Source organism: Sebastes umbrosus, chromosome 17 (assembly GCF_015220745.1).
Source record: "Sebastes umbrosus isolate fSebUmb1 chromosome 17, fSebUmb1.pri, whole genome shotgun sequence".
In the NCBI taxonomy this organism is placed as follows: domain Eukaryota; kingdom Metazoa; phylum Chordata; class Actinopteri; order Perciformes; family Sebastidae; genus Sebastes; species Sebastes umbrosus.
In genome coordinates, this window is record NC_051285.1 from 236,001 (window position 1) to 258,482 (window position 22,482).

The window sequence follows — 22,482 nt, forward strand, 5'->3', positions numbered from 1 at the left end:
CATGACCTCAGACAGAAAGACAACAGCCTCCCTCCTCGTTAAATCACTGCAGATAAACTGTTCTCTCACACACACACACACACACACTCATCAGTGATGTCGCTCTGCTCTGATTGGCTCTCGGTTCCAGATGTTTTTGCGGTCTTTTCGTCTGTTTTGGATGTTTTCAGACTGAAACGTGGCGTGTCCATTAATCCCTCACCAGACTTCTTTCACAGTTTGAACTGAGTCTCCTCCAGGTTCTGATCCATCAGAACACAAACCCTCTTTCAGAACCTCACTGACATCTACAGCAACTCTAATAACTAAAGCAAAACAGCTGGTTTCATTATTATCATTATTATTATTATTATTATTTTTATTATATCTGTGTGGTATAGATTCATGTTTTCATGATAACTCGGGTTTTTGTGTTTCTTTATTAATAACATTTAACACCTGAGCTCTGTGACCACGATGACATCACGATGACATCACGATGACATCACACTGACATCACTACAGGTGATTCTATCTCTCTCTCTCAGATTCTCTCCATCAGGTCCTGTCAGAGTTCGATGTCGTTCGTCCAATCAGGACCAGCTCAGAGGGCCGTTTCCTGTCGCCGTCAGGCTCCGCCCACCACCTGCACCGCAGCAAGAGACACGCCCACTCCGCCGGGGACACGCCCACTGACACCAAAGATGACCGACAGACAGACGGGCCCAGATTACAACAGGCCCCACCCACAGCCGTGCCGCCGTCCAACCAGACGGGGCGCAGCTGGAGAGGGCAGGGCCACAGGGCGGAGGAGGAGGCGGAGCTTTTCTACAACGTGACGGTGTTCGGTCAGGAGCTGCACCTGCGGCTGCGTCCCAACACTCGTCTGGTCGCCCCCTCCGCCATCATGGAGTGGTGGGAGGAGTCAGGACGCAGACACTCTCAGCCAATAGGAGACGCCGGCTGCTTCTACACGGGAGAGGTGTCCAACATGGAGGACACGTCTGTTGCCGTCAGCACCTGTGACGGGCTGGTAGGTGTCACCTGATGATGTCACTGTTTTATTAGAGCAGACGGTCTGAATCGGTCCCTCATCATCATCACTCTTCATCACTCTTCTTCACTCCCTCATGATAAACAGACACCAATAACACACCAATAATATATCATTAACACATTATTAACACACCAATAACATGATAAGCATATCATTAGCATATCATTAGCATATCATTAACATATCGTTAACAGAAGGAGTGACACTGCTGCAGCTGTCGTCACATTTAACTAATGAAAACATACATTTAAAATATAAATAAATCTTGGACTAAACGAAGGACCATTTGTAAAAAGGTCATCTGAGAGTCGTTAGAGTCACCTGAGAGTTGTTAGAGTCACCTGAGTTAGAGTCACCTGAGAGTCGTTAGAGCCACCTGAGAGTCGTTAGAGCCACCTGAGTTAGAGTCGTCTGAGAGTCGTTAGAGTCACCTGAGAGGTCGTCAGAGCCACCTGAGAGTTGTTAGAGTCATCTGAGAGTCGTTAGAGTCACCTGAGAGTCGTTGGAGTCACCTGAGAGTCGTTAGAGTCACCTGAGTTAGAGTCGTCTGAGAGTCGTTAGATCCACCTGAGAGTCGTTAGAGTCATCTGAGAGTCGTTAGTCACCTGAGAGTCGTTAGAGTCATCTGAGAGTCGTTAGAGTCACCTGAGAGGTCGTCAGAGCCACCTGAGAGTTGTTAGAGTCATCTGAGAGTCGTTAGAGTCACCTGAGAGTCGTTGGAGTCACCTGAGAGTCGTTAGAGTCACCTGAGTTAGAGTCGTCTGAGAGTCGTTAGATCCACCTGAGAGTCGTTAGAGTCATCTGAGAGTCGTTAGTCACCTGAGAGTCGTTGGAGTCACCTGAGAGTCGTTAGAGTCACCTGAGAGTCGTTAGAGTCATCTGAGAGTCGTTAGAGCCACCTGAGAGTCGTTAGAGCCACCTGAGTTAGAGTCGTCTGAGAGTCGTTAGATCCACCTGAGAGTCGTTAGAGTCATCTGAGAGTCGTTAGAGTCACCTGAGAGTCGTTAGAGTCACATGAGAGTCGTTAGAGTCACCTGAGAGTCATCTGAGAGTCGTTATAGTCATTTGAGAGTCGTTAGAGTCGTCTGAGAGTCGTTAGATCCACCTGAGAGTCGTTAGAGTCACATGAGAGTCGTTAGATCCACCTGAGAGTCGTTAGAGTCACCTGAGAGTCGTTAGAGTCACATGAGAGTCGTTAGAGTCACCTGAGAGTCATCTGAGAGTTGTTATAGTCATCTGAGAGTCGTTAGAGTCATCTGAGAGTCGTTAGAGTCACCTGAGAGTCATCTGAGAGTCGTTATAGTCATCTGAGAGTCGTTAGAGTCATCTGAGAGTCGTTAGAGTCAAAATGAAAATCTTGGACTAAACGAAGCACCATTTGTAAAAAGATAAAGAATAATAATTATAAGATGTTTTTTTCAATTCAATCCCAACCAGCTGATGAAAGTTTTAAACCAGATAAAAACAGATGTGAGTGTGAAGACGTTCAGTTAAACAGTCGGAGAGCAGACGAGGAACTGAAGAGCAACAAGTCGGTTCATGTGAGAACAGAAATGATTTCAGACCTGCAGACACAAACTGAACACTGTAAAACATGAAGACCTGAAACACTTTGACTCTCTCTCCTCTGTGGGGACGCAGTCCCAGTTTACCTTCACCTCTTACAGCGGAGCAGAGCCGGCTGATTGAAGCCAGATGTGGGTGAAAGATGAGAGGCGTTTAGAGACAGAAAGACAGAAAGACAGAAAGAAAAGAGAAGAGGAGTGTTTGGTGCTGCAGCCGCTGATGTGACTTAAAGCAACAACGACTCATTAAACTGATCAATACATAAAACACAATCAATCAATCACTTTGATCAGTTTGTGTGCAGGAACTGTTTTTTAATGCTGACTCATAGTTTATTAATGCTGACTCATAGTTTATTAATGCTGACTCTTGTTTTAATCTGCAGGCCGGGATGATCCGGACGGGTCAGGAGGAGTTTTTCATCGAGCCGTTGGATCGACGGAGGACAGGAAGAGAAGAAGAAGAGGAGGAAGAGGAGGAAGAGGAGGAAGAGGAGGAAGGAGGAAGACAACACATTGTTTATCGCTCCTCAGCCGTCATTAAGAGACAAGCAGCTGTCAATCAAACAGCTGATGACATCCTCAGAGGTGAGCCTGACCCTGACTGATGATTACACGGAACACTATAATACTACGCATACAATACTACGCATACAATACTACGCATACAATATTACGTATACAATACTACCCTTACAATACTAGACATACAATACTACGCATACAATACTACGCATACAATACTACGTATACAATACTACCCTTACAATACTACACATACAATACTACGCATACAATACTACGCATACAATACTACGTATACAATACTACCCTTACAATACTACGCATACAATACTACCCTTACAATACTACGCATACAATACTACGCATACAATACTACGCATACAATACTACCCTTACAATACTACACATACAATACTACGCATACAATACTACGTATACAATACTACGCATACAATACTACCCTTACAATACTACACATACAATACTACGCATACAATACTACGCATACAATACTACGTATACAATACTACCCTTACAATACTACGCATACAATACTACCCTTACAATACTACGCATACAATACTACGCATACAATACTACGCATACAATACTACGTATACAATACTACCCTTACAATACTACGCATACAATACTACCCTTACAATACTACACATACAATACTACGTATACAATACTACCCTTACAATACTACGCATACAATACTACCCTTACAATACTACACATACAATACTACGTATACAATACTACCCTTACAATACTACGCATACAATACTACGCATACAATATTACTAGGGATGCACCGATACCACTGTTTTTCAGACCGAGTATAAGTACTTACATTTGGGTACTCTCCGATACCGAGTACCGATACGGGTAAATGGGTTCTATGGGTACCCACGAGTCTCCCCTTTACAGACATGCCCACTTTATGATAATCACATGACGTTTGGGGCAAGTCATAGTCAAGTCAGCACACTGACACACTGACAGCTGTTGTTGCCTGTTGTGATCTGACTGTAGGGTTAAATGCAGAGGTCAAAGGTCACGTGTACGGTATGGGTTAGTTGACGTGATGATCATCGAGGAGAGATGGAGTGTTTTCACTGTGAAGCTGCTGTAAAGTTTCTGCAGAAGGAAAAAAAATCAAACTGAAAACAGAGAAATTGTTCCAGGAAACTTGGCAGAGACACACACACACCCACACACACACACACACACACACACACACACACACACACACACACACACACACACACACACACACACACACACTGCGACGTGGCAGTCCGACGCTCAGACGCTCAGCGTTCTGGAGGTTCTGGAGGTTCTGGAGGTTCTGGAGGTTCTGAGGTTCTGAGGTTTTGAGGTTTTGAGGTTTTGGACTCGGAGTTGACGGATAGTTCAGCTCCTCTCAGCTCGGTCTCTGGAATCTGTTTGTGTCTTCAACAACAGCGTCGGCCAATCAGGAGCCAGTTTGATTTCACCTCAGCTCACCTCGTCCCCGAGCCCTACGGCCGTACGGCAGCGGTGACCTCAGAGCGTCTGATGTCATTTCCTCCACGACAGATGTTTTCATAAAGTCTCCACTCAGAAAACACATTAACATAACCAGGGTTCATATCTCCAACACAGAACTCTGAAATGACCTGATAGACGTCTGGTTATTACAACTGAACCTTTTGTTCTGACATTAATAACTTGAATTAATATCATTTGATATTTTTATTAGGGCTGTCAATCGCAAATTAATCTCACATTTTTTATCTGTTCAAAATGAACCTTAAAGGGAGATTTGTCAAGTATTTAATACTCTTATCAACATGGGAGTGGACAAATATGCTGCTTTATGCAAATGTCTGTCATCTGAGAGTTGTTAGAGTCACCTGAGAGTCGTTAGAGTCACCTGAGAGTCGTTAGAGTCACTTTAGAGTCGTTAGAGGCACCTGAGAGTCGTTAGAGTCACCTGAGAGTTGTTAGAGTCACTTGAGAGTCGTTAGAGTCACCTGAGAGTCGTTAGTCACTTGAGAGTCGTTAGAGGCACCTGAGAGTCGTTAGTCACTTGAGAGTCATTAGAGGCACCTGAGAGTCGTTAGAGTCACTTGAGAGTCGTTAGAGTCACTTGAGAGTCGTTAGAGGCACCTGAGAGTCGTAAGAGGCACCTGAGAGTCGTTAGAGGCCCCTGAGAGTCGTTAGAGTCACCTGAGAGACGTTAGAGTCACCTGAGAGACGTTAGTCACCTGAAGGTCGTTAGAGTCATCTGAGAGTCGTTAGAGGCACCTGAGAGTCGTTATAGTCACCTGAGAGTCGTTAGAGTCATCTGAGAGTCGTTAGAGTCACTTGAGAGTCGGTAGAGTCACCTGAGAGTCGTTAGAGTCGCCTGAGAGTCGTTACTTCACGTTAACTTTGACAGACCTCATTTTTATATATAAAATGCCACGAAATCTGTGAAACAGGAACCAGCTGTTCTGTCTTCATGTTGTACTCAAACTCTGACTTGAACACTTGAAACTCTAAAGCTGAAAACCAGACGTCTGACGTAGATATCTGTTTCTATTTCACCATTTTATTTTTGTTATAGTTATTATTATTGTGTGCGTACGACTGCGAGCAAACAGTCCCCTGTTGCTGGCGGTGGAATGCTGAACCTGCTGTGGTTTATATATATTATAGTTTACGTTCCACCAGATGTTACTGTTGATGTTTATGAAGGCATCAGTACACAATATGGAAAACATCTGGATGCACAGAGAGAAAAAACAAACTGAAACTTTATTTAGATTCAGGTTCTACTGGACGACAGAACAACGCAGGACTTCTTTCTCTTGTTCCTTCACCGGCCAATGAAATCACAGCTGGGCTCCGACCTCTGACCTGCAGTCTGTTAGCACTTTAATGTGAAATGATTCGTTCTCTCTCCTGCTCACTGAGTTATTTATAGCAACAACACACCTGTAGAAGCAACATCTGTTTCTGTCTGAACTCAGATCAGCGACGACTCAGCTAGTTTTAAACTCTGATGTACAATATACACAATGATACAAGGACACACAGGGACACACAAGGACACAAAGGGACACCTGAGAATCGTTGGAGTCACCTGAGAGTCGTTAGTGTCACCTAGGAGTTGTTAGAGTCACCTGAGAGTCGTTGGAGTTACCTTAGAGTCGTTAGAGTCACCTGAGAATCGTTGAGGTCATCTGAGAGTCGTTAGAGTCACTTGAGAGTCGTTAGTGTCACTTGAGAGTCGTTAGAGTCACTTAGGAGTTGTTAGAGTCACTTGAGAGTCGTTAGAGTCACTTGAGAGTCGTTGGAGTTACCTTAGAGTCGTTAGAGTCACCTGAGAATCGTTGAGGTCATTTGAGAGTCGTTAGAGTCACCTGAGAATCGTTGAGGTCATCTGAGAGTCGTTAGAGTCATCTGAGAGTCAGTTGAGTCATCCAAGCATCCAGTAAGATAACAGCTAATAAAACTAAACATCATCAGATGTCCAGACTGACGGACCGAGGGACCGAGGGAGTTCAGTCCTTTCTCTGACTACATGTATATTAGTGTAAAAGACTGATGTTGCTCTTCTGTTTGTCTCCAGGTCCTCTTTTAGGTTCTCTGAACTTGATCCAGAATGTGTTGTGGTCCGGATCCAGATCGGCTCGACGACGGCGCTACATTGAAGAGGCTGAACTGTTTAACATTGAGGTTAATGAACTGTTGTTTGAGACAGAGGTTGATGAACTGTTGTTTGAGACAGAGGTTAATGAACTGTTGTTTGAGACAGAGGTTGATGAACTGTTGTTTGAGATAGAGGTTGATGAACTGTTGTTTGAGACAGAGGTTGATGAACTGTTGAATGTTTGCTGAACTTTTTAACCTCTCCTCCTCTTTTCCTCCTCCAGGTTCTGTTAGCTGTGGATTATTCAGTTCTTCTCTTCCACGGCCGAGACCACATTCAGAAATATCTTCTGACACTCATGAACATAGTAAGTGAAACCATGCACTCAGATCTTTAATTCTGTGGTGAATGCCTCTCATCTGTGAGTCGTTAGAGTCATCTGAAAGTCGTTAGAGTCGCCTGAGAGTCGTTAGAGTCACCTGAGAGTCGTTAGAGTCGCCTGAGAGTCGTTAGAGTCGCCTGAGAGTCGTTAGAGTCACCTGAGAGCCATTGGAGTTACCTGAGAGTCGTAAGAGTTACCTGAGAGTTGTTAGAGTCTCCTGAGAGGCGTTAGAGTCACCAGAGAGTCTTTAGAGTCTCCTGAGAGTCGTTAGAGTCACCTGAGAATCATTAAAGTCAACTGAGAGTCGTTAGAGTCATCTGAGAGTCGTTAGAGTCATCTGAGAGCCATTGGAGTTACCTGAGAGCCATTGGAGTTACCTGAGAGTCGTTAGAGTCACCTGAGAGCCATTGGAGTTACCTGAGAGTCGTTAGAGTCACCTGAGAGCCATTGGAGTTACCAGAGAGTCGTAAGAGTTACCTGAGAGTTCTTAGAGTCATCTGAGAGTCGTTAGAGTCACCTGAGAGCCATTGGAGTCACCTGAGAGTCGTTAGAGTCACCTGAGAGCCGTTGAGGTTATCTGAGAGTTGTTAGAGTCACCTGAGAGCCGTTGGAGTCACCTGAGAGTCGTTAGAGTCACCTGAGAGCCGTTGAGGTTATCTGAGAGTTGTTAGAGTCACCTGAGAGCCGTTGAGGTTATCTGAGAGTTGTTAGAGTCACCTGAGAGCTGTTGAGGTTATCTGAGAGTTGTTAGAGTCACCTGAGAGCCGTTGGTGTCATCTGAGAGTCGTTGAGGTTATCTGAGAGTTGTTAGAGTCACTGGTTATCAAGACCCGGAGATACTTGAACTCCCTCGCTTGGGGCAAAGACTCCCTCCCAACCCGGAGGGCGCAATCCAGCATTTTCCGGCAGAGAACCATGGCCTCAGACTGGGAGGTACTGACTCTCATTCCAGTGAAGGTCACGGTCAAACAAAGGTCTGTCTATATCAAAATTTAAATCACTGATGTACCAAGAGTCAGATGTCTGATCTTCCATCTTGAATTGGGACTCAGCTGGAATCACAGTGGACTCTTGTTCCTGTCTTTGATCTGGGTGAGCCTCGAGGCAGTCGGCCCCTGTTTTTTGTTTTGGGATCAGCCCGGCCAGGCCCCCATGGGTCAAAGGTCACCCATCAGGCACTCACCTTTGGCCCCTAGAACGGGCCCCGATTTTACCTCGTCTGGTCAATGAATCGCTCTTTGTCTGGTCTCTAGTGACCTTACCATGAACTACAGGAAACCCCTCCGCCACCATGAGGTACTGACACTAAAAGAGTTCTAGGACGTTAATCTAAAAAGGTACAACGTTAGAATTTTGAGTCTTGCATTTTCCAACTTTAGAAAAATTGGTCAAATAGCTCGATGGATTAATGTATTTACAGCAACTCTCTCTCTCTCCCTCTCTCTCTCTCTCTCTCTCTCTCTCTGTTCCAGGTCAATGAGATCTATCAGGATCATTCTCTGGGCGCCAACATCAATGTTGTTCTGGTCCGAATCATCATGTTGTCTCCATCAAAGGTACCAAACTCTCACGCTGTTTCACAGCTGCTGAAGGTTTCTGGTCCGAGCACTTTTCTGTAAAGTTGTCCAGTTGTTGTATTCCATTGTACGAAAAATATAAATTCAGATTTTTAAACGTTTGCTCTCCATTACACCTCTACATGTTAGCTAAAAACACACACCGGTTGTCCCTTCTTTCAGTCCCAGGACCTGATCTCTGTGGGGAATCCCCAGAAGAGTTTGGAGAATGTTTGTGGATGGTCGTATCTCCAGTACCAGGAGCAGAGCCACGCCGAGCAGCACGACCACACCATCTACCTGACCAGGCAGGAGTTTGGCCCCTCCGGCATGCAGGGTACTTCCGCTAATACTACCACTAATACTACAAGTACTCCAACTAATACCATCTACCTGACCAGGCAGGAGTTTGGCCCCTCCGGCATGCAGGGTACTTCTGCTAATACCTCTACTAATACTACAAGTACTCCAACTAATACCATCTACCTAATGAGGAGTTTGGCCCCTTCCAGGATGCAGGAAAGTACTGCTAATGCTATCACTAATACTACAAGTACTACTACTAAAGGCATGTACCTGACCAGGCAAGGGTCCAGCCACTTGGACATGCAGGACACTACTGCTAATATTACCACTAATACTACAAATAAAACTACCTCTTACACCGTCTCCCTGGCCATGCAGGAGTTTGGCCCCACCCGGCTTGCAGGGTACTACTACTAAGTCTTCAAATACTGCTACTAACCATTTACCAGGAATGTGTTTGGCCCCGCCCGGCATGCAGAGTACTACTGCTAATAGTACCACTAATAATACAAATACTGCTACTAATACCACCTGCCTGACCTCTGACTTTTTGACCTCTCTCTGCAGGTTATGCTCCAGTTACAGGAATGTGTCACTTACATCGGAGCTGCGTCCTCGTCCTTGAAGACGGGTTTTCCTCGGCCTTCGTAGCTGCCCATGAAACAGGACACGTGTGAGATACACAAATACAGTTCACTCAAATTCACAACAACATCGAAAGAACTCTCAGTTTTAGCAACGATAACGACGTCCAGGTGTCCACGTAGAGACGATAATGACTTCCAGGTGTCAACGTAGAGACGATAACGACTTCCAGTTGTCCGCGTAGAGACGATAACGACTTCCAGTTGTCCACGTAGAGACGATAACGACTTCCAGTTGTCAACGTAGAGATGATAACGACTTCCAAGTGTCAACGTAGAGACGATAACGACGTCCAGGTATCCACATAGAGACGATAACGATGTCCAGGTGTCCACGTAGAGACGATAACGACTTCCAGTTGTCAACGTAGAGACGATAACGACTTCCAGTTGTCCACGTAGAGACGATAACGACTTCCAGTTGTCCACGTAGAGACGATAACGACTTCCAGTTGTCAACGTAGAGATGATAACGACTTCCAAGTGTCAACGTAGAGACGATAACGACGTCCAGGTGTCCACATAGAGACGATAACGATGTCCAGGTGTCCACGTAGAGACGATAACGACTTCCAGTTGTCAACGTAGAGACGATAACGACTTCCAGTTGTCCACGTAGAGACGATAACGACTTCCAGTTGTCCACATAGAGACGATAATGACTTCCAGGTGTCAACGTAGAGACGATAACGATGTCCAGGTGTCCACGTAGAGACGATAACGACGTCCAGGTGTCCACCTAAAGACGATAACGACGTCCAGGTGTCCACATAGAGACGATAACGACTTCCAGGTGTCCACGTAGAGACGATAACGACGTCCAGGTGTCAACGTAGAGACGATAACGACTTCCAGGTGTCCACCTAGAGACGATAACGACTTCCAGGTGTCCACGTAGAGACGATAACGACGTCCAGGTGTCCATGTATAGACGATAACGACGTCCAGGTGTCCACGTAGAGACGATAACGACTTCCAGGTGTCCACGCAAAGACGATAACGACTTCCGGGTGTCCACCTAGAGACGATAACGACGTCCAGGTGTCCACGTAGAGACGATAACGACTTCCAGGTGTCCACGTAGAGACGATAACGACGTCCAGGTGTCCACGTAGAGACGATGACTTCCAGGTGTCCACATAGAGACGATAACGGCGTCCAGGTGTCCACGTAGAGACGATAATGACTTCCAGGTGTCCACGTAGAGACGATACCGACTTCCAGTTGTCTACGTAGAGACGATAACGACGTCCAGGTGTCAACGTAGAGACGATAACAACGTCCAGGTGTCCATGTAGAGACGATAACGACTTCCAGGTGTCCATGTAGAGACGATGACTTCCAGATGTCCACGTAGAGACGATAACGACTTCCAGGTGTCCACGTAGAGACGATAACGACGTCCAGATGTCCACGTAGAGACGATAACGACTTCCAGGTGTCCACGTAGAGACGATGACTTCCAGATGTCCACGTAGAGACGATGACTTCCAGATGTCCACGTAGAGATGATACCGACTTCCAGATGTCAACGTAGAGATGATAACGGACTCACTTTATCATTACCTATCCATTTGTCTGTCTGACCATCCGTCTGTCTGTCTGTCTGTCTCAGGTTAGGGATGGAGCACGACGGCGAGGCAAACGACTGTGTCGATGACGTGCCGGTGGGCAGCATCATGTCTCCGCGGGTTCAGGCCACCTTCCATCGGTACCACTGGTCCCGCTGCAGCTGGAAGGAGTTACACACTTACCTGGAGTCAGTACTGCAATATTAACACTAGTACTACTCACTGTCAACCACAGAGACACTGACCTGTCTGTCTGTCTGTCTGTCCGTCTGTCTCTTCAGTACCTATGACTGTCTCCGTGACGACCCGTTCAACCACGATTGGCCGGCTCAGCCTCAGCTGCCGGGGTTTCATTACTCCATGGACCAACAGTGTCGCTTCGACTTCGGACCAGGATACAGCCTCTGTACCGCAGTACGTCTGTCTGTCTGTCTGTCTGTCTGTCTGTCTGTACGTCTGTCTGTCTGTCTGTCTGTCTGTCTGTCTGTCCGTCTGTCCAGATGTGACCTGCTGATGTGTGTTTTCGGTTGGAGGCCAACACCACATCTGGTCAGGACGTGAATCGAGAGACGTTTGATGACATCACACAACAGAACTGCAGATGACGTCTCTGTTATTGTCTCTGGTTCTGAGCTCATCATGTTCAGTTCTCAGTTTGTTCAGATTATAGAAGTCAGACTTTAATGAGGATTTAAAACATGTTTCCAGTTTCTGTTGCTGCTGTTTGAACATTAGACCCACAATAGAACCCATTTACATTCACACATCTGGAGGTCAGAGGTCAAGGGACCCATTTGGAAACTGACATGACACATTTCCTCTCCAACATTGAGTGTCGGTTTGGAGCGTTATTTAACCTCCTTCATGACCAGCTAGTCTGACCTGGTTGGTACCGATGGATTCATCAGGTTCTCTAGTTTACTATGATACCAGGATCTTCACTCTAGCTTTAAATCTAGGGATGCACCGATACCACTTTATTTCAGACCGAGTACAAGTACTTCCATCTGGGTACTCTCCGATACCGAGTACCGATACCGAGTACCGATACGAGTACTTCTCTGTGCCTAAAGAGCCTCGTTAACAGCCAGCTGGAGGGTGTGAGCGACACACGGCAGGCTGGGGAGTCCCGCATACGAGGCGGTGCGCCGCCACCGGCTCTAGGTCGGCTTGGAAAGGCTCATCCCTGATTAAAACGGTCTGTGTTTGTCTCCAGTACACCAACATCGAGCCCTGCAAACAGCTGTGGTGCAGCGACTACATCAACCCGTTCTACTGTAAGACCAAGAAAGGTCCGCCGCTGGACGGGACCAAGTGTGGACCGGGGAAGGTGAGGACACGTCCAGGTCAGGTCTTTGCTGTGTGACTAGTATAGTGCTAATTAGCTAATGACCTCCAGTCTTTATGCTAAGCTAGGCTAACCTGGTCTCGTTGCAGCACTGTTTCAAGGGTTTCTGCATGAAGTTGACCCCCGACATGCTGAGACAAGATGGCGGCTGGGGGTCGTGGAGTCCGTTTGGCGGCTGCTCCAGGACCTGCGGGGGCGGGGTCAGGTTCCGGGCCCGGCGCTGCGACAGCCCAGCGTGAGTGAGCGAGCCGTCGATCATCTGTCTGTGATGTCACAGAGCAAACGCACCAATCGGAAGGCTCTAACCTGTTGTTGTTCTCAGTCCAGCCAACGGGGGGAGGACCTGCTTCGGGTACAGCTACGAGTTCCAGCTGTGCAGCCAAGAAGACTGCCCCCCCCTGACTGACTTCAGGTCAGTAGATCAGCTGGTCTCTGTGTTATCTGTGTCCTCTGACTGACTTCAGGTCAGTAGGTATAATGTTCTCTGTGTTATCTGTGTTCTTGTTTCAGAGAGGATCAGTGTAAAGTCTGGAATCCTTTCATGGAGCACGAAGGACGTAAACACCACTGGCTGCCGTACCAACACCCCGACCGTAAATACTAGATCTCTAAACAGATGTTTTAATCCCAGAATGGATCTATTTGCTTCATCTGAGTCTATGTGGAGGTAGAAGGAAGTTACCGCTTTTATTGTGGTAGTCTGAGTAACGTGACGTCATATCCGTTCCGTATCCGTCAACCAAAACAAACCTCAGAGAGTCTAAACCGCTGGAGGGTCAGCGTGGATACGACCTGCACCCTCCCATGTTAAATCCAGCGTGGTAAACACTACACATCCAGTAAAGGATGGAAACACTTTGGGTTTCACTCATTGACAGGAAAAGCAGAGCTAGACAGAGCAGAGCTAAAGCTGCATGCTAACGTCTAAAGAAGGACAAAATGTGTCCGAAATATGGCCCAAAGACATTTCCTAAAAAAGGCAGAGATATGTAAAAACAATTCTGAAATATGTCCAGAAAAAAGGCAGAAAAAAAGCCAAAGTATGTCTGAAATATGGCCCAAAAACTGGCCGAAATATGTCCGAAAATAACGTGGCGGTGGAGCCGGCCGTCGCTCTCGTCTCCGTGGTCAAATGGGCCGACGCTACGACTGTAGAGCACCCAGATACTGACATGTCTGTTCTCTGCATTGAAACGGCCCCGATGGAGCTGACCATGGATGGATAAAGAGAACGGAGCTGACGGGAGAGCTAGAGACCACCTTGGAGAAGTTAGAGGAAGTAGACACGTGGGACTACGTCTGCTTTTCAAAATAAGGCGTTAACAAAGGGAACTGTAGATACTAAATACATCTATGGAAATCAGACTGATGGATTATATTCACCAGAAGTATAAAACATTATAAATTAAAAAGGAAACAGCACTAATCTGTGAGGGGAAAAACACAGAACACATTCTTTCCGAACTTAAAGATCCTCCCTGCTCTCTCTGTGTGTGTGTGTGTGTGTGTGTGTGTGTGTGTGTGTGTGTGTGTGTGTCTGTGTGTGTGTGTGTGTGTGTGTGTGTGTGTGTGTGTGTGTGTCTGTGTGTGTGTGCGTGTGTGTGTCTGTGTGTGTGTGTGTGTGTGTGTGTGTGTGTCTGTGTGTGTGTGCGTGTGTGTGTGTGTGTGTGTTCACATGTTATAGTCATCAGTCAGGAATCTGTTATTGTAGGGAAACATGAGGCCTCTCGTCTCTTTAACTCTTTAAACTCTTTAAACTCTGCTCCACCTTAAATGTTCCACCTTAAGCAGCTCTGACTGCTCATTATATTCATATATATGTATATATGTATTTGTATTATATATTATATGTATTATATGTGATGATGTATCTGTGTGTGTGTGTGTGTGTGTGTGTGCAGCTGACGAGCGCTGTCGTCTGTACTGTCGGTCCAAGGAGACGGCCGCGGTGGTTTCCATCAACAGAATGGTGCATGATGGGACGCCCTGTTCCTACGGCGACGCCCACAGCGTCTGCGTGCGAGGAGAGTGTGAGGTCTTTATTTAGTTTCAGTTCCTCACACACGCTTCCTTCTTCACGCATTTCACTGGAACAAAGAATACAACTGTTAACATGTTTATTAATTCATTTATTTATTTATTTATATTCTGGTGTCTCCTCCACGTCCCAGAGACAATTACTGATCCTCAACTAACGTCTCCTCTCCTCTGTCCTTGTGTCCTCTGTCCTTGTGTCCTCTGTCCTGCAGCATATAGGCTGTGATGGACAGATTGCTTCAGACCAGCAGGAGGACAGATGTGGAGTCTGTGGAGGAGACAACTCCAGCTGCAAGATCGTCAAAGGAAACTTCACCCGCAGCACCAAGAAACCAGGTCAGTCCAACCCCGTCCAATCAGAGGACATGTCTCTGTCCAACCCCGTCCAATCAGAGGACATGTCTCTTTCCAACCTCATCCAATCAGAGGACCTGTCTCTGTCCAACCTCGTCCAATCAGAGGACCTGTCTCTGTCCAACCTCGTCCAATCAGAGGACCTGTCTCTGTCCAACCCTGTCCAATCAGAGAACCTGTCTCTGACAGACGTCCAATCAGAGGACCTGTCTCTGTCCAACCCTGTCCAATCAGAGGACCTGTCTCTGACAAACGTCCAATCTTAGGACATGTCTCTGTCCAACCCCGTCCAATCAGAGGACCTGTCTCTGTCAAACCCCGTCCAATCAGAGGAACTTCCTGATGTCAGTTGATGAAACCTGTTTTAACCTAACGTCCCCGGTCTGATGAACCTAACCTATCCTGCCGTACACGCCTTGATGACCGGGTGCTGCAGTAACTAATGAGTGCTGCTGATCAATTAATGATTATTGTTCCCGTTGCCTAGGTTACCTGAAGATCCTGGAGATCCCCAAAGGAGCCCGACACCTGCTGATCCAGGAGTTCAAAGGGTCTCCTCACATCCTGGGTAAGAGGAGGACACGCTGGTCTGTCCAACATGAACATCTTCTGTAGGTAAAACCTTGTTTTCATTGTCTCCTGCTCCAGCGGTGACGAACCAGGAGACGGGAAACCTCTTCCTCAACGCTGACGACGAGCTCCCAGAGTCCAGAGTGGTGATCGAGAAGGGCGTGGCGTGGGAGTACAGCAACAGCGAGCAGCTGGAGTCCATCCAGACCACGGGGCCTCTGACATACGGAGTGCTGCTCATGGTCAGTCCGTCAACACGGGGAGTCCAACATGCATCGCATTGAGTCTAAAGCAGAAACAAAACATTGTGTGTCTGTCCGTCAGGTCCGTTCCCATGGTGACTCCAAGGTCACGGTGTCCTACAAGTACATCATCCAGGATCATCTCCGGTCCTCGCTGGAGTCCAACCTGGTGCAGGAGGACGCCATCTTCTATGAGTGGGCGCTGAAGAAGTGGTCGCAGTGCTCCAAACTCTGCGGAGGAGGTACGCAGCTCTGCCGCTGGTTACCAGCCTAGTAGTAGGCTGTGTTGTGTAGGTAACCACGGTAACGGCGGCATGTAGTTAACGATGTTGTCTGGTTGCCAGGGAAACAGTACACAAGGTTTGGCTGCAGGAGGAAGGCCGATGGGAAAATGGTTCAGAGGATGTTCTGCTCCAACATCAACAAACCGAGAGCCATCAGCCGCACCTGCAGCACCGACACCTGCAGCTCGCCACGGTAACACACTACAGCTCACCATGGTAACACACTACAGCTCACCACGGTAACACACTACAGCTCACCACGGTAACGCACTACAACTCGCCACGGTAACACACTACAGCTCACCACGGTAACACACTACAGCTCACCACGGTAACGCACTACAACTCGCCACGGTAACACACTACAGCTCACCACGGTAACACACTACAGCTCACCACGGTAACACACTACAGCTCGCCACGGTAACACACTACAGCTCACCACGGTAACACACTACAGCTCACCACGGTAACGCACTACAACTCGCCACGGTAACACACTACAGCTCACCACGGTAACACACTACAGCTCACCACGGTAACACACTACAGCTCGCCACAGTAACACACTACAGCTCGCCACGGTAACACACTACAGCTCACCACGGTAACACACTACAGCTCACCACGGTAACACACTACAGCTCGCCACAGTAACACACTACAGCTCGCCACGGTAACACACTACAGCTCGCCACAGTAACACACTACAGCTCGCCACAGTAACACACTACAGCTCACCACGGTAACACACTACAACTCGCCACGGTAACACACTACAGCTCACCACGGTAACACACTACAGCTCGCCACGGTAACACACTACAGCTCGCCACGGTAACACACTACAGCTCGCCACGGTAACACACTACAGCTCGCCACGGTAACACACTACAGCTCACCACGGTAACACACTACAGCTCACCACGGTAACACACTGCAGCTCGCCACAGTAACACACTACAACTCGCCACGGTAACACACTACAACTCACCACGGTAACACACTGCAGCTCGCCACAGTAACACACTACAGCTCGCCACGGTAACACACTACAACTCACCACGGTAACACACTACAGCTCACCACAGTAACACACTACAGCTCGCCACGGTAACACACTACAGCTCACCACGGTAACACACTACAGCTCACCACGGTAACACACTGCAGCTCGCCACAGTAACACACTACAACTCGCCACGGTAACACACTACAACTCACCACGGTAACACACTGCAGCTCGCCACAGTAACACACTACAGCTCGCCACGGTAACACACTACAACTCACCACGGTAACACACTACAGCTCGCCACAGTAACACACTACAGCTCGCCACGGTAACACACTACAACTCACCACGGTAACACACTACAACTCACCACAGTAACACACTACAACTCACCATGGTAACACACTGCAGCTCGCCACGGTAACACACTACAACTCACCACAGTAACACACTACAACTCACCACGGTAACACACTACAGCTCGCCACAGTAACACACTACAGCTCGCCACGGTAACACACTGCCGATACACAGCTCACCATGTTCAGGCTGATTCTGGTTGCTATGGCGCCACAGGCACTACCTTTACCTTCCTTCTTTCTGGACTACCTCACTTCCTTCTTTCTGGACTACCTCTACCTTCCTTCTTTCTGGACTACCTCACTTCCTTCTTTCTGGACTACCTCACTTCCTTCTTTCTGGACTACCTCTACCTTCCTTCTTTCTGGACTACCTCTACCTTCCTTCTTTCTGGACTACCTCACTTCCTTCTTTCTGGACTACCTCTACCTTACTTCTTTCTGGACTACCTCACTTCCTTCTTTCTGGACTACCTCACTTCCTTCTTTCTGGACTACCTCTACCTTCCTTCTTTCTGGACTACCTCACTTCCTTCTTTCTGGACTACCTCACTTCCTTCTTTCTGGACTACCTCTACCTTCCTTCTTTCTGGACTACCTCCACCTTTTTTCTCTCTGGACTACCACATTTCTTCTATTTGGACTACCTCTACCTTTCTTCTTTCTGGACTACCTCTACCTTCCATCTTTCTTGACTACCTCTACCTTCCTTCTTTCTGGACTACCTCTACCTTTCTTCTTTCTGGACTACCTCCACCTTTTTTCTCTCTGGACTACCACATTTCTTCTCTCTGGACTACCTCTACCTTCTTTCTCTCTTGACTACCTCTACCTTCCTTCTTTCTGGACTACCTCACTTCCTTCTTTCTGGACTACCTCTACCTTACTTCTTTCTGGACTACCTCACTTCCTTCTTTCTGGACTACCTCACTTCCTTCTTTCTGGACTACCTCTACCTTCCTTCTTTCTGGACTACCTCACTTCCTTCTTTCTGGACTACCTCACTTCCTTCTTTCTGGACTACCTCTACCTTCCTTCTTTCTGGACTACCTCACTTCCTTCTTTCTGGACTACCTCTACCTTCCTTCTTTCTGGACTACCTCCACCTTTTTTCTCTCTGGACTACCACATTTCTTCTATTTGGACTACCTCTACCTTTCTTCTTTCTGGACTACCTCTACCTTTCTTCTTTCTGGACTACCTCTACCTTCCATCTTTCTTGACTACCTCTACCTTCCTTCTTTCTGGACTACCTCTACCTTTCTTCTTTCTTGACTACCTCTACCTTCTTTGTCTCTGGACTACCTCTACCTTCCTTCTTTCTGGACTACCTCTACCTTTCTTCTTTCTGGACTACCTCCACCTTTTTTCTCTCTGGACTACCACATTTCTTCTCTCTGGACTACCTCTACCTTCTTTCTCTCTTGACTACCTCTACCTTCCTTCTTTCTGGACTACCTCACTTCCTTCTTTCTGGACTACCTCTACCTTACTTCTTTCTGGACTACCTCACTTCCTTCTTTCTGGACTACCTCACTTCCTTCTTTCTGGACTACCTCTACCTTCCTTCTTTCTGGACTACCTCACTTCCTTCTTTCTGGACTACCTCACTTCCTTCTTTCTGGACTACCTCTACCTTCCTTCTTTCTGGACTACCTCACTTCCTTCTTTCTGGACTACCTCTACCTTCCTTCTTTCTGGACTACCTCCACCTTTTTTCTCTCTGGACTACCACATTTCTTCTATTTGGACTACCTCTACCTTTCTTCTTTCTGGACTACCTCTACCTTTCTTCTTTCTGGACTACCTCTACCTTCCATCTTTCTTGACTACCTCTACCTTCCTTCTTTCTGGACTACCTCTACCTTTCTTCTTTCTGGACTACCTCCACCTTTTTTCTCTCTGGACTACCACATTTCTTCTCTCTGGACTACCTCTACCTTCTTTCTCTCTGGACTACCTCTACCTTCCTTCTTTCTTGACTACCTCTACCTTCTTTGTCTCTGGACTACCTCTACCTTCCTTCTTTCTGGACTACCTTTACCTTCCTTCTTTCTTGACTACCTCTACCTTTCTTCTTTCTGGACTACCTCTACCTTCCTTATTTCTGGACTACCACATTTCTTCTCTCTGGACTACCTCATAAATCTATCTTTCTGGACTTCATCAGGAAACAGTATATCTGATTATAGGTCCTGAACTTTGGTCGACTGAACAGTCTACTTCATCAACCCAAAGGGTAACATGAAAAAGTGAAGAAAGATGCTCTTGTCCGATAAGAAAGCCTGGTTTATTGTATGAAATTCTTCTGTTTCTGCCCCTTCAGCTGGGTGACTGGGGAGTGGGAGGACTGCAGTGCCTCCTGCGGGCAGACGGGATGGCAGCGTCGCTGGGTGAGCTGCCAGCAGACGTCCAGCATGGGGAAGCAGCAGCAGCGCTCAGTGCACAGCAAACTCTGTGGTGGGGACCGACCGGAGGGGAAACGAACCTGCAACCGCTTACCCTGCCCCCCTGCCTGGCGAGCTGGGCCCTGGACCCGGGTATGAAGAGTGAAACCAGGGGACTGTTCATAAGTCACAAAGTTATTTTACCACCAGGAGTCCTCCGAAATGTTTGCATTACCTCTAAATTCCTTCTCTCTGGCCTACTTCACCTCCTTCTTTCTGGACTACTTCTAACTTTCCACTTCCCTGACTACCTCAAACTTCCATCTTTCTGGAGTATCTAACTTTCATCTTGCTGGACTATCTCTAACTTCTTTCTTTCTGGACTACCTCACTTTTTTCTTTCTGGACGACCTTTTGCTTCCTTCTCTCTGGATTACACGCAACTTCTTTCTGGACTATCGCCTTACTCAGCCAGTTAAAACTACTATAAATCTTAGGATGTTTGTTGAATATGACCCGGATCAATAACTGATCAGTATAGAATCTGAACACCTGAGTGTGACCAACTTGTTTATGTTTTTAGTGTTCAGTCTCATGTGGAAACGGGACTCAGGAGCGTCAGGTTGTGTGTTCGAGTCCAGAGGGTTCAGCCCGAAACTGCAGCGACCCTCGACCAATCACAACCCGCACCTGCCAGCCCCCACCCTGCGGCGGTAGGCATCGACCAATCACACACCAGATATTAGTGCACTTGCAGAGAGGGAGGGATGCTGGGAGGTGTAGTCTGTGTGTAGCTGACTGTGAGTTTGTTTCCCCCCTGCAGGCCAGAAGACCGCCATCATTCAGTGGTTGTCCAGGTCCAACCCAAACTTCCCAGCTCCAAAGATCTCCTCCAGTACAACTCACATATTCCTCCTTTCTTGTCCTCTCTTGTCCCCACCTTCTTTGGAGATGACTGTGAATGTTACTCAGGTGTTTGTAGTCTCAGCTAAGGAAAAGTAAGATAGCAATAACCAGGTGATTGATACCAGGTCTTGTATCCAGGTACAGATTACAGGGTGACACCAGGTGGAGTTGATCAGGTCTCTGATGAGACTCAATAAATAAACCTGAAAACATCACGTTGGAATCACCGATCACATGTTCTGCTCCGGTGGTCAGACTTCAATAACTGAACCATTGCTCCTGCTCTGTCTCCAGGGCAGCGTTGCCGTGGTGACCGCTCAAGTTTTTGCCGGATGGAGGCGTTGAATCGGTACTGCTCCATCGCCGGCTACCGTCAGATGTGCTGCAAATCCTGCCGCGAGGTAAACCTCAGCAACTCCAGCAACTCTGACAACTCCAGCAACTCCAGCAACTCCAGCAACTCCAGCAACTTAAGCAACTCCAGCAACTCCAGCAACTTCAGCAGCACGATCCCGCCGACCGCCAACAGCAGGTCAGCAAGAATCGACCTGGAAAGTTCCATTAACAGCTGGAGGGGGGTAGTCTTGATCTGTCACTGATCTTTCTTTGTTTGTCTTGTAGTTTGTGGAGTTTAACCACAGAGACGATGACTTCAGCATCCACCTCCTCCTGGTCTGACAGCAGCTATATCACCAGTCACATCACCAGTGACATCATCAGCACGCCACCTCCCAGCTTCACTGTAACTCCGCCCCCGACCAGCAGGAGCAGCACCGACTTCGTGTACGTGGAGTATGACGATTACGGCGAGTATTCGTCCTACGAGAATCCTTCTATTCCCTCTGACACTCCTATCATTCCAACTACTACCACTACTCCTACTACCACTACTACTACTTCTACTACTACAAGGCGTCCAAGAAAAACTGCTCCACCACATTTATTCAAGAGGAAAACTACCACTCCCACAATGTCCCCTGCTACAGTTCCTGTAGTAGGTGCAACCCCGGGGCCGGTCAGGACGTCTGCCGTCCCAGAGTTCCCCACCACCACAACAACGTCAGCTGATCCTGATGACATCATGACCGTCACATCATCCCCAAACAGAACATCTGGAGGGCGGAGCCTTCAGACGTCAACTGAACCTTCAGCACCGTCGTCATCCTCGTCCTCCTTCTTCCCGCTCTCTAAGAAGGAGAACAACTCGGTGGACGAGGTCCCGTACCGGATCGTGGGATTGGACGCTGAGGTCGCCAGGGGACAGCAGAACTACTTTGTGCCGCGGATGCCGCCGATCCGCGAGCGAACGCAAAACAAACGAATCCAGCAGCTTCTGAATGAGAGACGACGAAAGGATGTTGTGAAGAGACCCAGCAGGAGCAGAGAGAGCAGGACAGACAGGAAACACTAAAAATAATATTTCTCTTTTTGTTTTATTGTTCACTCGTGATGACCTATGTGCAGCTTGCTCACTTCCGCTAACGCTAACGAACTCTTAACGAGGAACAGACCGCAGAGCCGACGAGACAAACGACTGATGATGATTTACCAACAGGTTCTCTGGAGGTCAGTCATGTTTTAGTCTAGACGTGATCCTGAAAGGTCTAACTGTTTAACACCAGAACCGTTTGCTTCATTCTTCTTCTGATGTTCAGTTGTTGATTTTCATATTCATGATGTTTGTACCGAATAATCCTGTTTCTAAATAAAGCAAAGCCTCATCCAGCTGCTGATGTCATCACGACTCGTGTTGAAGGAACAGCTCAA

At 47.4% G+C, this 22,482-nt stretch overlaps 1 protein-coding gene across 1 annotated transcript in view; it reads left to right on the forward strand.

Moving 5' to 3' along the window:
• Positions 1–22,443, forward strand: part of adamts2 (ADAM metallopeptidase with thrombospondin type 1 motif, 2) — a 24,991-nt gene extending 2,548 nt beyond the window's left edge. The window contains exons 2-25 of the mRNA XM_037749079.1: positions 528–1,012; positions 2,988–3,189; positions 6,734–6,840; positions 7,038–7,121; positions 8,609–8,692; positions 8,876–9,029; positions 9,566–9,671; positions 11,258–11,401; positions 11,495–11,627; positions 12,430–12,543; positions 12,651–12,796; positions 12,884–12,973; positions 13,072–13,154; positions 14,463–14,596; positions 14,811–14,934; positions 15,440–15,520; positions 15,601–15,764; positions 15,847–16,006; positions 16,109–16,241; positions 19,749–19,962; positions 20,393–20,522; positions 20,633–20,704; positions 21,010–21,247; positions 21,337–22,443. Coding sequence (XP_037605007.1) covers positions 528–1,012; positions 2,988–3,189; positions 6,734–6,840; positions 7,038–7,121; positions 8,609–8,692; positions 8,876–9,029; positions 9,566–9,671; positions 11,258–11,401; positions 11,495–11,627; positions 12,430–12,543; positions 12,651–12,796; positions 12,884–12,973; positions 13,072–13,154; positions 14,463–14,596; positions 14,811–14,934; positions 15,440–15,520; positions 15,601–15,764; positions 15,847–16,006; positions 16,109–16,241; positions 19,749–19,962; positions 20,393–20,522; positions 20,633–20,704; positions 21,010–21,247; positions 21,337–22,126 — 4,172 coding nt within the window. The 3' untranslated portion in view covers positions 22,127–22,443. The remainder of the gene's footprint in view (positions 1–527; positions 1,013–2,987; positions 3,190–6,733; positions 6,841–7,037; positions 7,122–8,608; positions 8,693–8,875; positions 9,030–9,565; positions 9,672–11,257; positions 11,402–11,494; positions 11,628–12,429; positions 12,544–12,650; positions 12,797–12,883; positions 12,974–13,071; positions 13,155–14,462; positions 14,597–14,810; positions 14,935–15,439; positions 15,521–15,600; positions 15,765–15,846; positions 16,007–16,108; positions 16,242–19,748; positions 19,963–20,392; positions 20,523–20,632; positions 20,705–21,009; positions 21,248–21,336) is intronic.
• Positions 22,444–22,482: the final 39 nt, after the last annotated feature.